The sequence below is a fragment of the Podarcis muralis genome, chromosome 1, assembly GCF_964188315.1.
Source record: "Podarcis muralis chromosome 1, rPodMur119.hap1.1, whole genome shotgun sequence".
Lineage (NCBI taxonomy): Eukaryota > Metazoa > Chordata > Lepidosauria > Squamata > Lacertidae > Podarcis > Podarcis muralis.
The window spans coordinates 85712710-85729225 of NC_135655.1; the positions used below are offsets into that span (position 1 = coordinate 85712710).

The 16516-nt window shown below is 44.1% G+C and overlaps 1 protein-coding gene across 2 annotated transcripts in view; it reads left to right on the forward strand.

Moving 5' to 3' along the window:
• LOC114603319 (putative thioesterase PNKD) overlaps positions 1 to 16516 on the forward strand; it is a 32688-nt gene that overhangs the window by 8561 nt on the left and 7611 nt on the right. For both annotated transcript variants that reach the window (XM_077934294.1, XM_028742208.2), the window contains exons 2-5: positions 10697 to 10812; positions 12207 to 12319; positions 15723 to 15781; positions 16104 to 16196. In XM_077934294.1, coding sequence (XP_077790420.1) covers positions 10697 to 10812; positions 12207 to 12319; positions 15723 to 15781; positions 16104 to 16196 — 381 coding nt within the window. The remainder of the gene's footprint in view (positions 1 to 10696; positions 10813 to 12206; positions 12320 to 15722; positions 15782 to 16103; positions 16197 to 16516) is intronic.

The following is a 16516-nucleotide window of genomic DNA, read 5'->3' on the forward strand; positions in this document are numbered from 1 at the left end:
TCTTCCTGATGTTGTTGGACTACAACTGAGACTTTCCAAACCACTGGCACGCTGGCTGGGGCTGATGAGAGCTGGCGTCCGAAACATCTGGAGGAAACAGCTTGCCTGTTTTCAACTTAATAAAAGGGCTAGGGGGAAGACTATATGTACTGCCGTATTCAGTGTTGCAACCACCACCTCCTCAACTTGTCCTTGGAGGAAGCGCAGGATTAAAAGGGGGGTAGGGCGGGAAGAATTATATGCTGCTTTGTAACTCAGTTGACAGGGTGGATTGCAAGAAGGAAGAAGAAGAAGAAGAAGAAGAAGAAGAAGAAGAAGAAGAAGAAGAAGAAGAAGAAGAAGAAGAAGAACATTGAAATACAATAAAGCAGATCCTCAATAACACACATAAAAGCAGTATAAAAACGATGTCAAACATTAAACAAATTAGATCTGGAGCTCATAAAAGGGTCTTTGAAGGGAGGAGATGTACTTTGAATGTGCCTCAAAGTGTGTACACTTAAGAGCTCCTTCCTTCAGTAATAAAGAACCAACACTTGAACCGCTTGCAGCACCACTTACTCTGGAAATTACGCACTGGTGAGACCTTGGACTGCTAGCTGTCTTTCTCTGGAAAAAAACAAAACCCCCAAACATTAGAAAGCATATTCTGTGTGTCTTGTTGCCAAGGTACCCAGCTTTTGCATTGTTGGTTGTCTGCCAGGCTGCTGGAATTTCATCTAATGCTTTTAAATGCTTAACATGGGGGGACTTTGCTCCTTCTGACTCCTCTTTCTCTAAAGTCAATAAGGTGTTTGTGGGGGGGGGGAGGAGAATGAGCCTTTTGATCCTAATCTTCTCTGTGTTTGGACTTTTGGAGGTGCAGTGCAAAGATCTCAGGCAGCGAGGGGGAAATAGAGTGGAATGAAGCATTCTCCCTAGTGTGCTAGAAACATTTCCAGGGGCCAATTTTGATTTGTGCTCTGTGCAGGACAGTCGGGCTGAAGAAAGATAAGCCCAAGCTTGTCATCAGTGCAGTTTCCAGGCCGGATGGCTTGAAGCTGCAGTGTTGGCTGATCAAGATGCTGACTGTGTCGCTGTCGCCTGCTTAATTGCTGTCAAATGCCATTGCACTGCAGTGAACAGGCCTCTTGAGGGGGGCTATTGCTGACAGTTCTCGGGTGCTGCATTATTCTATATTATTATTATTATTGAATCGAGAGGGGGGGAAAGATTACAGTTCTTATGCTATGTTATACAAAAATATACGCTAATCAAACAAAAATACTAAATAATAACAAAAGAGATATTACACCCAAGTGACTTCCCTCCCCCACTACTCTACATTCTTTATTCTTTAACATCTTATTGACATTGCGTCTTATATATCTTATCCCTGATATTCCTAGTATATTAATTTTATTTATTTCTACTTTACATACTTAGTCTATGCATATCAACATATTATCCTTAGAACAGTGTTTTTTCATATAATCCTCAAAGCATTGCCATTCTGACCTTAGTTTTGTCTGATGTCTTATGGCTGCTGTTAACTTCGCCATTTCTATAAATTCACATAATTTACATATCCAGTCTTCCTTTGAGGGGATACTACCTCCTTTCCAATTTTTTGCAAGTAATAGTCTGGCTGTGGCTGTGGCATATAAAAATAGTATTTTCTTATCCTGTGGGATATCCTTTCTGACAATACCCAATAAGTACGTCTCTGGCTTCTTTTCTATAGAGGTTTTAAACAACTTTTTTAACTCTTCATGAATACATCTCCAGAATATTTTGACTTTTTCGCAACCCCACCATACATGAATCATAGTCCCCTCCATGTTATTACATTTCCAACATAAATTGGATTTTAACTTATATATCTTGGCGAGTTTGGAAGGCGTCATGTACCACCTATAAAACATTTTCATTAGGTTTTCTTTAATGGTATAACAGGCGGTAAACCTAATATCCGACCTCAAGAGCCTTTCCCACTGATTTATCTGTATTGTATGGCCGATGTCTTGGGCCCATTTGACCATTACTTCTTTTATTTCTTCATCTTTTAGGTCCTATTCCAATATCAAATCATAAGTTCTGGATAATACTTTCTTATTGTTTTTTAATAATACTTTTTGTAGTTAAGATTCTTCTTTCCCAAAACTTGTTTTTTTATCCAAGTTAAAAGCATTATTCTTGCCATGCTGTTTCGTGTGTTTAAGCAGCTCTTGAGTTTAACAGTGGAGATACTGTGTTCCAGGTGGGGGCTTTTTAATTCTACAAAGGGCTTTGCTTTGGTTTTTCTCCCACCCACCTGCTTAAGCTACCTTCCCATCTGCATGTACTCCGTACCATTAAACATTGCAGCTTCTGTCACTTTGGGGAAATGTACGTCTTAGAAATGCAACCTTTGCTTTGAGAGTCAGGGGTTCAAGTTTCAGATACTGGGTGAAGAGGGAGACATCTGAGACAGTGGAGCAAGATTCTCAGCACTCTCGAATGTAGTCACAATCAAATTAAATGGCAAGATAGTATTTTTGAGGCCATACGTTTTTATACTTCGTAATAGCCATAACAATGTCTTAACATGGATCCAATAGTAAATCTCCCACTGTTTCATTTTAAATGCAGAGTGTTATGTCTTTCACATGCTTATAATAGCTTAGATTTAATAGTTTATAATGGCAGTCACCTTGTGATGCAGCCAGTGAGTTGGTTATAAATATAGATGTTTCTGAGGAATAATTGCAGAGGGCAGTGCCCACCCCACCCTAAATGGCTCCATTGGTGTAAAGTACTAATTCAAAATTAGAGGCCAGGTGGTGATGGTGACAGACATTGCAGCTTCAGTCCTCCCTCCCTGGCTGTAGGGCTCAAAGCACTATGATGTTTGGGCTCCCCACAATTTGGTGCTGGGTTTTTAATTACTTTCTTGCCTCTGTAGAGGGCCTCATGCCTTTAACACTTGAGGCTAGGAACCTGGTGTATTTTCCCCAGTCTATTGTTAATGCTGTGTAAGCTAAAAAAAAAAAAAAAGGTATTCATTTTAAAAATGGATTGTGAGAAAGTGCAGCTCCATTGAAATGGGTGGGTCATAAGCACACTTACTTTTCATTTTATGTATTTTAAAAATAGATTCATACCCCACCTTTCCGGATAAAAAGAAACTCTCAAGGAGGGCTTACAAGAATTCTAGTGCGTCTAACGGCTGCTCATGCATCCAGTTTTATCACGCTGCCCACATCATGTTGTCACCATCATCAAAATGCCAGCCTGTACTTTTTAAAATCCCCATTTCCTCTTTTTGCAGAAAACTCTTATAGTGAACATGACCTGCTGGACATCTGAGGCCACTGCTGGAAACACGCTAAGGCATTTTTGCGGGTGGGCAGATCTGTGGTGGTGATTTAGTGGGTGGTTTCTATCACCACACTCAAACTTTTGTTTGCTCCTCACCTGAACAAAACCTTGCCATTCTGTATCTGATAGCCTTAAAGATACGAGTGCCTCTTTTCTCACCCATTGGTGCATGCTAAAGCACCCAGTTCAGAGGAACTATACTGCAACCTTGTATGACCAATATGAGGAGAGTTTGTGCATACTTAATTTTGGTTCACTGGTGTCAGTTGACTGCCTGTTGTTTTAGCACTGGCCTGATTTTCACACACAAACAAATTGCACAGTGGTAAAGAGTAGGCACGGAAAATTTTGCTTTGGGTTTTGAGAAAGAGAAAATTCTTCGGAAATCAGTATCACAAGTTCCACTTGAAGCTGCTGCAGCAGTTGGCACAAACTTCCGTAGATTGTTAAATGCTGGTTTCAGCTTGCCTCCTAAAGGCAGTTAGTTACTCTTGCCTCTTTCCTTTTGGTGAAGAGGTTTCTGTTCTGGCAAATGGTACACATTTCAATGATCTTGGCCTAAGAATTATTACTATTATTTAATCTCTTTTTAGCCTCTGTTTTGTTTGCAGTATGCAAAGAATGTGTTGGCATTATCCCTTGATTGCAGTGTAGCATAAGTGCACAATTTACATTCCTCCCATCGGACATAGCTTAGGAGATGGTGTTTAAATCCACCCTTCTGGCTGTCATCAGACATATGAAGAAAGACACACTGACATGGTAATCCCAGAGTGAACTGTGCATTCTTATATATTTACCATGGCTTGATGTATGTTTTGCCCTGCCCACTTGCATTGATCTGGCCTTCATTTCCACCTTCGGTTTCTGTTCAAGCCTGGGGGGGGGGGTTGGAGGTGGGTGGCAGCCCTTCACAGCAGGGACACAGTGCTCACTTTATAATCCTACATCTAGTTCGCCATCTGTTTCATTAGCATCATGCGTAAGTTCCTCCCTCCCAGCCTGTTCTGCCACGTCTGTTTTCTGTGCTACAGAAAGGGACTTGGTTAGGAACATAAGTGGAGCTCTGCTGCATCAGACCAAGGGTCCATCTAGGTTTGGCCTCTTGTTTCCAACAGAGGTCAGCCAAGGGCTTCTAACAAGCCCTTAAGCAGGGCATGAGGGCAATAAGGAGCTCCCTCCATCTTCGTTGCTCCCTAACAGCTGATAGCCAGTGGTATTCTGTCTCTGAAATGGAGGTCTTGTTTAGCTATCATTTGACAAATCTTTTAAACCCACCTAATCCAGGGCCCATCACTTATTCTATAAGACAGTAAATTATAATAATCCTGCTAAAAACAGTAAAGGATCCCTGACAGTTAAGTCCAGTCACAGATGGGTTGCGGCGCTCATCTCGCTTTACAGGCCGAGGGAGCTGGTGTTTGTCCGCTCTGCAGACAGTTTTTCCGGGTCATGTGGCCTGCATGACTAAGCCGCTTCTGGCGCTACAAACACCAAAACCAAAGCAGTGCACGGAAACGCCGTTTACCTTCTCACCGGAGCGGTACCTATTTATTAACTTGCACTTTTTGGCTTGCTTTTGAACTGCTAGGTTGGCAGGAGCAGGGACCAAGCAATAGGAGCTCACCCCATCGCGGGGATTCAAACCGCCAACCTTCTAATCGGTTTAGACCACAGTGTCTCCCTCTCTTCAAAAGGAGCATACATAGGATTCCTAGGAGGTCTCCCCTCTGTGCACACACCAGACCCACAACACCTTGTTGTTCTAACTGCTGCCTACAGACCCTTCAATGAATAACTTCCTTCTGCCACCATGTTGACCTCCATCTGTCTCAAGAGACAATGGCATGTGGTTCTTGGAGTGACGTCAAACCACTGGAGAATCACAGTGCCTTAAATTTATCCCAACAATAGCAGCAAGTAAAAATAATGCGGTAATGCATAGTAATCATATTGTATCAATAGTGGTGTTAAGATCAGCATAGATATGAGTGATTTATTTGGGTATAACAGATGTGGGTTGCTAAGTGATCAATACAGTTGTCATTGTGATCTGCATGAAGGAAGCCCCCGCCCCGCCCCCCGCCTATCACTCAAAGCAGCTCTGCTGCCTTTGCAGACTCAGTGGTGGAAGAAACATGTCTTTTTCTCTCCTTCCATCTCTGCGGAAGGGTAGGCTGTGTAATGAGTTCTAGACCCTGCTCAGTGTCACAGGAATGTTATTTGCTTCCAGAAAAAAAGCAGTTTGCAAATAATACAGAAATGAGCACTAAACCTGCACTATGATCCATTATTGTTCTGGAAGTGGCTTTTATGGCATGTGAAAGCTCAAATATAACGTAGAAATCAACAGTTAGGGAAACGTCAGGAATAAACTGCATTAAACTGCAGCCTTACGTTTCCTTTGGATAAGGAATACTGGAGACTTATGGTGCCCTCTCATCAGTGTTTGTGTTATTTACTACAAATGCATAAGCAGAGCACGTGGGCTCTCCTACAATGCAGAAGATCTTCTCAGAGTGAGAGAGACGCTTCACTTTCAGTCGACTTGCAACTCTCCCTGTCCTTCTCTAAATTTAAAATACTATCAAGCTTTCTTTCTCACACACAATCTGCCAAGCACTTGGCTTGGATCCAGTCCCTCCAGATGTGCTTCATATGTAGGGAATCATCCACAGCCATTAAAGCAAGGCTAGGGAACTTGTAGCCATCCAGATGTAGTTGGACTCCCTGACCAGTGAGCATGCTTGCTGTGGGGGCTGATAGGAATCTAACAGCACCCGGAGGGCCATCAGTTCCCATCCCCTGCATTAAGGTAATGATAACATTGGTGTTCACTATTTGACAAAACAACCAGGCACTGTAGTCAAGCGAAAAATATGGCGATTCAAAGGAATTGAGCTTGGGCAAGTTCATAAAAGCAACTTGTTCTCAGAAAGGGTGTCTTGGTCTCCAGTCTAGGTCCAGGCAGCTTGTAGCTCTTCCTGGAGAAGAGGGCAAGTTGACAGGTTATTGACAGGTTACCAAAACAAAAAGACTATGTGGGTGGAAGATAAGTGGGGGTGGTGGATATATGCCAAGATTGCACTGGCTTTCTATTGAGCTTGCTTCGCGTCCCCCTCCTTGGTGGGACATAATACTTCCTGTGAATCAGCCACTGTTGATGTTAAAGAAAAAAGAATCCACTAAGATGAGGAAACCCCATGGAATGATGGGGCTGCAGCAGTTTTAACCCTGTCTCTCCTCTCCCCAAATATAAAAGGCTTGTGAGTAAATTCATATCAATTTGATTTGCCAGAAAAGTGGAACCAGCATAGTTTGTTATATAAAGCTATTCTGACAACTGAATTGAAATCAAATACTGAGCAGATGTTTTTAATGCTGAAGTGTGCTTTTACAGATCCTTCATTTGCAGTGTCCCATATGCAATAGTGTGGCACGGTGGCTGAATTGTGAAGCCTCTGCCCCAGATTTGCTACGTGGTTTTAGGCAAGCAGCTATTTCTTAGCCTTGGTCTGCCTTATCTGTGGAATGGGGATAATACACTGATCAATCACCCTCATTCACACATTGTGCCAAGCCAGTATTTCATGCTAGTGCATGTTTTTGGATTTTTCCTACTTTTGTCTCCCCCCCCCCCCCCCGGTGTGACTGGGAGAAAGGAAGCCACAGTTAAGCGTGATCTCGCTTAACCTGGTATTTTCCAGGTGATTTGGAGCTCAACTCCTATCTCCCCTGACCAGGATTGGAGTTGTAATCAAGAACAGCTGAAGAGTACTAGGTTGATGCCACCAGTAATGTTACGAATGCTAAACTAGATAGACCAATGTCACATCATAAAGTAGCCTTCTATGTTCCTATGTTTTTGCAATTTGCAATTGTCTAACTTTTGCTGATTTGTTAGGGTTCTGCTTTGACAAAATTAGTTTGAATATGTGGGTCAGGGATGGGGAATGATCCTGAACCCAGGATTTTTCTTTCTACGTGTGCTGGTCCAAATTTGACAGGTGATGCTGTGTGTTGAAGCTTCAACGCTGGGTTTAAAGATGCAGTATGGGGCTGCTTGAAATTCCTTTTGCAAATAGCCCCCTACTGCTCTTTCAACACTGCTTGGAAAAATGCTTTCAGACAGTCAGGTATGATAGGTGGGCATGGTTTGCCCAGAATTGCCTTGCATAGCAAATGGGGAGGCCTGGTGGGCCATGTTTGGCCCGCAGGCTGGAGGTTTCACATCCCTGATCTACTCGGTCCCTGCAGCTTCTGCTCTAGATGTGCACCGAAGGCATGCAATAACTTCCATTATTTCAGTTGGAACTAGTTCATCCTAAACAATAGCTGACAGTTCATGGAGCGTTGGCAGCTCGCAGATTTTGATTTGCTGGAGGAAGTTACTGTGGACACAGCTTGAAGATGGGTCTTTCTTCCAGGAAACGACTCTGGGGGAGAGAAGCTGGCTGGATTTCAAAGCATTCTGAAGATAATACTCTGTAAGCCCTGCTTTTCTAAGATAAAGCAACTGGACAAAGTGTAGCTCTGTGTAACACACTGTACAGTTCTGACTGAACAGTCTCTGCTGGTGCAATTGGCTGGCATGCTGGAGAGAACGTTGGCGCTGCAATGCAAAGTGCTTGGTTTTTCTGTCTTGGCAGTAGAGGATGTTGGTTAATGCAGAGGCAGATCCCAGCTGTAGGGCCTGAAATTTTATTCAGAGAGTCTGCTGGATGAATCTGTGTTCATCTCTATCAGGTAAGGTAAAGGTAAAGGACCCCTGGACAGTTAAGTCCAGTCAAAGGCAACTATGGGGTGCGGTGCTCATCTCGCTTCAGGCTGAGGGAGCCGGCATCTGTCCACAGACAGCTTTCTGGGTCATGTGGCCAGCATGACTAAACTGCTACTGGTGCACGGAGGACCATGACAAGTGCCAGAGTGAACGGAAACACCGTTTACCTTTCTGCCGCATCAGTACCTATTTATTTACTTGCACTGGTATGCTTTTGAACTGCTAGGTTGGCAGAAGCTGGGGCAGAGCAACGGGAGCTCACCACCAATCCGCGGATTCGAACTGCCGACCTTCCGATCGGCAAGTCCCACTCGCATAGCTTTACCTCACAGTGCTTCTCTGATCTTTCTTCTCTCCCCCCAACTCTGCCCACTCACTGCGATCATGAACTGTAGCTGCCTCTTGCTGTCTCTACAACAGCACATCAGAGAAAATGCTGGCATGTTTCTCTGGAAGCTGATGTGTTGAGGAGAGAACCGCTGGGAGTTAGAAGTCACTTCTGGGTAAATTCCTGGGAATCTGAGCTACTCAGGGAAAATGCAGCGTTGAAGAGCAATTAATGCTTTCACTTCAGCCGTGTTGTGTATACGCCAAAGGGATACATTGCACTGCTGGGACTCTTTAATCAAAGGAACAGATGTCAAGAATGGATTTGTGAAGAAAATATCACCTCTCTTCTGATGACTCTGTGAGCCCCCTGCTCAGCCTAAATAAGGCCTGAGCTTCTATACCCCTGGCATGGACTATACATTTCTACACAGTGGTACCTTGGGTTACAGATGCTTCAGGTTACAGACTCTGCTAACCCAGAAATAGTACCTCGGGTTAAGAACTTTGCTTCAGGATGAGAACAGAAATCGTGCTCCGGCGGCGTGGTGGCAGCGGGAGGCCCCATTAGCTAAAGTGGTACCTCAGGTTAAGAATAGTTTCAGGTTAAGAATGGACCTCCAGAATGAATTAAGTTCTTAACCCGAGGTACCACTGTAACTTGTTGGGAGTGAAAGTAGAACTGGGACCCCTTTCGTCTTGGCAGTACATTTCTCAGGTCACTTTGACACATTCTAGCACATTCTTTGAACCATTACAACAGTTTATATCATTCCACGTCCATTGTTATGCTGCTTGCATGTGATGGTATTGCGTTGTCTTGTAATCTTACAAGGTTTCCATCATCTAAGATACCAAGGTCTCATGTGATGTGTGACTAGGCATCAGCAAGAACTTCCAAGCAGCTTGAATAAAATAGCAAGCTTGATTCTTTCTGCTGCTGCTTCTTTTTCCTCCTCGTTTTGGACCATGGTGGTTTCTGAAGTTGATCCTGGTCCTGGAGGCATAGCGGAGTCCAGAGCAACAGTAATACCCACTGACTCCTTCAGATTGCTTAATGTGTGTGTGGCCCACAAATCATCTTGAGACGACTGGGCTTCTGAAATTCATGTGTAATACTTGCAATAGTATTACTCAGACTTTTGGCTGAAAAGTCTAAAGGGTTTATGAGAGCATCCAGTCTTTTGTGTTTTTTTTTTAATTATAAGCTTTAAGCCCTCATGGCTATGGAGCAAAGCTTGGAAATATGTGGGGAGTGTCTACAGGTTCAGAAATAATTAGAGCTTTTGCACGGCCTTCAAAATGGTGGGTGTGAAGTGCATTATAGAAAAATATACCAAATGTAACAAATAAAAAAATGTCAGGAAAGAAAAGTATGTAGCAGGTAGCTTGGCATAACAAGAGTTTTCTTACACTGTTCTGTAGTGCACTTGTTTTGTCCTGTATATTAACCAAATCAGCTGGTTTTTTTGGTCCCTTTTCAATTCCATGTAACTGCCTATTTACTTTCGTAGCTCAGCAGATTTTACTAGTGCTTGACAGTATTCTACCCTGCCTGTGATAAGAGACACAATATTCCACAGTAGAGCAACAGAGGATCCACAACAGACTTTGAAGATCCTACAGTTGTAGTTTAGACTGTCCTGAGAGTTATGCTGTCTCACTTACCTCAGTTTTGTGGAGGCCAGCTCACATAGTAGGAAGGAAAGGGCACTTTGCTCATGCTCAGATGCACTCTTCCATATTACCAAACCTTCTCTGAATGTAAAAGTTTTGTGCTGAAAGCAGCTTTGCAGGTCTGAGCACTGGCTGAAATGAAGCCCTGTTCTCCTGGCATTCACACTTGAGAGTGGTAGGAGAGAACATTTAACAAGTTAACCGCTTGGTTAGGTGACAGCTTGTGAAAAAGTGCAAAGCAAAATATCATAATTTTATTTAAATATTATTTGAAAAGAAATAATAATGCAGGAGGGTGAGAGAGACCTGGCATATTCCAAGTACAAGCCATTAATCTGAAGCAGCATCACCAGCATGGCTGGGTGGATCTGTGCTGTGATAGATTCCCAGGGTTTTAATCCCTGTAGCCTGCAGCTGTCTATAGAAATTTACTTGGCTTTGCTATAGAAGCTATACAGAAACAGCTATTAGCTCTCTACATCATTAAGCATACTCTTGATGGAAGGAATGATGTCAGTGATGTTTATGAACATGTTCAGGCTCAGCTCACTATTGGTCTTTCCTGTCCCTCAGGTATAATCTCTATGCCCACACTCGGCTGGGCTACCTGTTCTACAAGCGTCAGGTGAAGAAAGCGCGGGAGCGTTACCCGCAGGGGCACTCTGTTCCTCAGCCTGTGGTGTTCAGCGGTGAGTGCCCAGTCTTTTTGCCAATGCATTTTCGATTAGCCTGTGTGCTTTGCTGCTTCGAGGTGCATTGCTTGAGTATTTCTTTTAATTAAATTTCCAGGCAATTGATGGTCAGAGGCAACACCTGCAGAGTGGTGTGTGCAGAGTGCAAAATCTTGACTCCTTTATGGAATCCAGCTGCTTGAGATGCTTCCCCCATGAACCCCTCCTGAAAATCCAGACATTTGAGGCCCGAAATTAATTACACACCACACCTGAAATTGGAAGAACTGGGGCTTTCTGTTTCGAGTTTAGGTTTTCTTTTTTAACACGTGCAAGACTCTAAAAACTGTTCCTTTGTGCCTAAGCTCTTGCAAGGGGCAAAAGCAAGTTTGATTTCTGAAGTAAGATGAACATGCAGCAGCAAGCTAGTGTCTGGGGTTTTATTTTATTATTATTTCACTTTCTCTTTCTCTCTCCCCCGCCCCACTTCTGCTATTTCAGAGGGGGAAATACCTCAATTGCTTAAATAAACTTGTTTGTTAACTGCCACCACTCCTGCTCCAGAGTACCCAAAATGCTTTGAACAGTTTTGCTTAACTCTTGTTTTGTGTTTGTACTTGCATTTATATTATGCAGAGGTTTATTTATCAGCATAAGAAACAAGCAAGTGTTTGGGGCCATTTTTATTCTCTGTTTGCACACCCAACCCTTTAAAAAGGAAAACCCCCAACAAACCGCCCTAACAGACTCTCCACAATCCTCCCACACAGTGATCACCCACATGAAGTTCAAGCCTTGTTCTCACACGGTTACTTAGTCCTAAGTTTGGTCTGTACCATTCAGATGGCAGTGTGTGTGGGGGGGGTGTGTTGCTAAATGCTCCTCCATTCAGAATAATTTCCTCCATGTAGGAAACTAGTATGTCAAAGAAAAGCCTGAGGTGCTGGTTTTCTGTGTGGAGGGAACACTTTTGTATGGAGGAGCATTCACTCCTATGAACTTTTCCAGCAGTCTGAAGTGGTATTATTTAGTGCTTCTTTCTCCTTTTAAAAGTATATTTTATTCATTTATTAAGTTTATATCCCACCCTTCCTCCCAAAGGAGTTCAGGATGTGTGTATATATATATATATATATAAGCTGCCTGTCTGCTGCAGCACTGAAGGCACTTGATGTCATTTTGCTATAATATTGCAATTTTATTAATACTTTAGCATCTATTGATAATAGATAATTTTGTCTGTATTGTGTGATGTTAGATGATATTATATGTCTTTTTAAAAAAATAAGGTGATTTTACAAGAGATAGTATTAAGAAAATAAATGCTAACATAAAAATTGCAGCATTTGCTAAGGTCTGTTGTGTTGACTTTCCTGCTTTCCTTTGCTTTATGTCTGCCTCTGTCATCCTAGGAGTGAAGATTCTTCCCATCCCTGTCCTATCCAATAACTACAGCTATCTTGTTATTGATACTGGCTCAAACTGTGCTGCAGCTGTAGACCCCTCTGACCCACTGGCGGTACAGGTGAGAGAGACAAAATGTGACACCTATCGCCCCTCCTCTCTCCCTGTGGAGCAAGACTAGCATTTACTTCCTTATTTGATTCTTCAGATTTAAAGGGGGAGGGCTGTACCTCAGTGGTAGAGCATCTGTCTTGCACGCAGAAGGTCCTGGCAGATATCCCTATATCTGGGATATCTGGACTTGGTCCAGGAAGGCATCTTATAAACATTTATATTATTATTAATAATATAATATAGCATTGAAGGCATCTGCATGTTTGGTCATCATTTGATTGCAGAAGAGGCTTCATTATCCCAAATACATGGGTGGCTCTTTTTATGCATAGGAACGACACTTCCAACAGAGCAGGTGGAGTAGCTACGCTGTAGATTTTTTGCTAATATGGCAGCAATTTTGCTTTCTGCAGGGAGCTCTAGTATAGGTGGATGGGAGGGGGTAGAAATCTAGAGAGTTCCTGGTGTCATCAGCAGGTTATAATTCCTGGGATTCTTTGCAAGTTAAACCAAGAGCTAGCGTAGCACAGTGGCTAACTGGCTGTGCTGCAAGTCAGGAAGTATGGCATCATAGAATTGGACAGTTGGAAGGGACTCAAAGGGTCATATCTGGTCCAACCCCCTTCCAATGCATTATCTGCTACAGATAGCAAATCTCTCAGCACCCATTCCCAGTATGGGAATGTGGCAGAGAGGCCCATGGCCCACCTGACTTCTCTCAGAAAAAGCAGGTAGGGAGGCATTGTGTGTGTTAATCCTCAAATGCCACTACATCCCATTTCCCCTCCTTGCTCCCACACTGGGAGGTGCCTGGAGCTGTGGAGGATTAATATGAGAGGAGAGGATTCCTCGCAGTAAGCCCCTTGATCTGGCCAGGCAAGTCCTCCATCTGTCCTTTCCACTCCCCTCTCTTTACAAGCTTAGAGCCGGAGGGAATTGCACTCTAGGTAATGCAAGTAATCCAGTTCCTACAGCTAGACAAAAAAGGTAAGCAACTTCAAGGTTATAAAAGGAACATATTTTGTTTAAAGCAGAAGAAAAGGGAGCAGAAGAAAAAGGAAGCTGCATTAAAAGAAAGAAACCGTATTCACTAAATCAGTTGTAAACTAAGCCAGGTTTAGCCTTTTACAAAATACTAGGGGTTGCTGCCCCTGCTCATGTTCGTCTCCAACCCACAGCCTCCTTCCCAACCCTCCCCCTTCAGATGCCACTCTTTCAAAGCTCCCTCAACCCCTCATAGCTCACCCCAGTCTCAAGATCTTGCTGTCACTCACAGAGGGGAATAAATATGTTGAGGGGCGAGTTCTGGGCAAACTGGGGGGCAGCAATAGGAAGCCTGTTAATGTCGGCTTGGCCACCCACCCAGCTACCTTCCTGCTCGCTCAGCTGGGCCTCCTGCTCATTCAGACCCCAAACTTCCCTCACGTGGTTGCGCATGCATCACCCATTCCCTGGCTGAGACCTCATCTGTTTTGGGGGGTGGCTGGGGGAACTGCCAGTAGAGTGCCCCCTTGCTGCAGGGGCAAGTGCTGTTAAAGCAGAGACTGAAAACTGATAATGCAATTTGTACTGTTGCCTTGGCATGTGGAGCCCTGTTTACATTGAGTTGGGGCCAGCCGCCCTGCCCAGAGATGCACATGTTTGACTTCCTTCAGTGGTATTAGTTGCTGCTTTCAGATAATTTTAAATCTGTGATTGACCCCTCCCCAGAGCCTGCTCCTCACTGCCTCTTGCCTGAGGCTTTGGTTCCTGCCACCCTGCTTTCCTGACCATCTGCAATTGGCTACGTAGGAGCTGGCCACTGCCAAGGTCATTCCAAGTTTAGAGCGGCAGCCTCACATGATGCGCACCATCCCTCCTGCTTGGGGCTTGTTTCGTGTTTTCCCTTCAAAGGCTCCTGTCCGGCTGGCTCTTCCTGTTATACTTGAGAAGCGGCTGTGCTGCTTTGTTCAGATGCAGCCGGCGGAGACATGCTGGGTGGCCGGATGAGACAGCCAGACCAGTGACCCGGAGAGGAAAAGCTGGGGGTCCAGATTCGGAACTGGAGGGTGAGGGGCTGCTGGAAGCAATTCCTCCCTCCTTGACCCAGTTCAGGGGCTTTGTCTAGGTGCTGTTCTGATAGAGAGCGGTGCCGTGTGAATTGCAGTTGAAGTAACAGCTTAATGCTAAGGCAGAAGCAACAAAATATGCCCGTACCTGCAAGGAAATTCCACAAAGACAAACCAGAAGGAATCCTAGCCAAGGAGCAGCATTGCCTGTATGCACTCTGGGAGGCGAGTGTAATGCACAAACTTAGTGCTCTGTTGCTCCAGTTCCAGTCTCTCTTCTACCCCCCCCCCCCCGGATTAATGCAGGCTTGGAGGTTTCAGTTTTTGTGATAAAACACATGTGCGTGCACCACCAACCCGCTTTCTTGCGTAGAAATGCAGGTGGGGATTTTGATCACAAAAACAGTGCAGCATCCCTTTTGCCCAGTGCCCCTGCCAAGAGATCAATTGCAGATCCCTCAGTGCAGCTTGGCCTGGATGCTTTCTTGTATGCTGGCATGAGACTTATTGTTAATCAGTTTGTGTTGTCACTTCATGTGTTGCTTCTCTCCCCCCCCCCCCCTGTGTGTGTGAGATAGAGAGAGAGAGAGAGAGAATGAATGTTCAGGCCACGGGGAGACGTGTGGTTTAATAATTGTTTTCCACATATGTTCCAAAGTGATGTACAAAATGTAATAAAAACATTTACAAAACAGTTAAAAAACTAACTGAAGATCAGTTTATATTGTTTATTAACAACATAATAGGACAGTAATCCCCTTTCTGTGCTAGTCACAGCAGCTGCTATGGAGAAATTATATTACTGCTTTATATTGAAGTATACCCTGTGGATGTGAGCTTAATTTTTAATGTAAATGATTTTCGAAGTCTGTTTTGATGCCATGTGGATGTCTGCATACAAGACTTAATACCTGTACATACATTAGTTCTTGAAGACAGCACTTTATGCATATAATTGTTTTTTAAAAACATTTACATGCGTAGTTTTTTTTTAAAGAATCAGTTTGGAAATTTCATTGTTGGTATTTCCAAGCCTCTTTGCTCTTCACATTTGCTTGTGATGCTATTGTGCGTTTGTCGCTTTCCAGACTGCTCTCTCCTGCCCTGTTGAGTCACATATCTTATCGGAATGGCCTTCTGCTAGACTTATCTAAGCCCTGAAATAGGGATCAGCTGCCTTGCCTTTCTCAGTCCCTCTGGCTGTGCTGTGTGACTCTGGTTCCTGCCTTTGCCATTCAGAACCTGTTTCTCTTATACAGAGCAGGAGGATGTTCCTCTGTTTCAGGCTAGCTTTCTTTCCTGCCTTTTCTTGGGATGCAGGACATGAGCCTCTCCTATAAACCTTTCTCTCTCTCTCTGCAGTCGGTCATCGAGAAAGAAGGGGTGACGCTGGAGGCCATCCTGTGCACTCACAAGCATTGGTAAGGGGGCTCCCTCCTTCCCTTTCCCTCGATGGGCCCTAGAAGGCCTCAAAATACAGGTGTGCTGAGCAAATGCTCTGCAGCCATCTTTGGGTGCCATCCATTCAGACATTTGCGGAGGGGGGCAGGGAAAGAATATAATATTTGGGACTCTTCATTCTCTGTGACCCTGCCGGGAGGGAATTGCCCCCATCATGCCTTGTTTGGGAACACATCTCTGGTTCTGGGCACTGAAATCCGGTAGGTGAAATGAGCACTGGTAGGTAGATGAACTTTTTTTTTTTACACTGTGGCTTTATAACAAGCGTGTTTTCTCTCATAGGGATCACAGTGGAGGCAATGCAGCGCTGAGGCGGCGGCACAGCTCTTGCCGAGTCTATGGCAGCAGCTATGACGACATCCCAGAATTGACAGAGTAAGTGACCTTTTTATTTCTCCTCCCCTGTGGATAAGTGTTGGATAAAATGTTCCCCTGCTGAGCCTGGAATGTAAAGGCAAATCCTCCCATTAGCTGGGGATCTGTAGGGAGGCTGTAAAGAATAATCCGAAGTTTTCTAATATCTGCTAAAAAGGTTCCTGGGGAGCAGCAGGCATCTGCAGAATTTGCTAGTGTTCTTGACTCCTCCTCCAAAGCAGGGATGGGCAATCTGTGGCCCCTCAGCCCAGTTTCATGAAGGCTGGAAGGTCCCAGATAGAGAGTGAGGGGGAGTGGAAATACGGGGTGGGATCACTAAA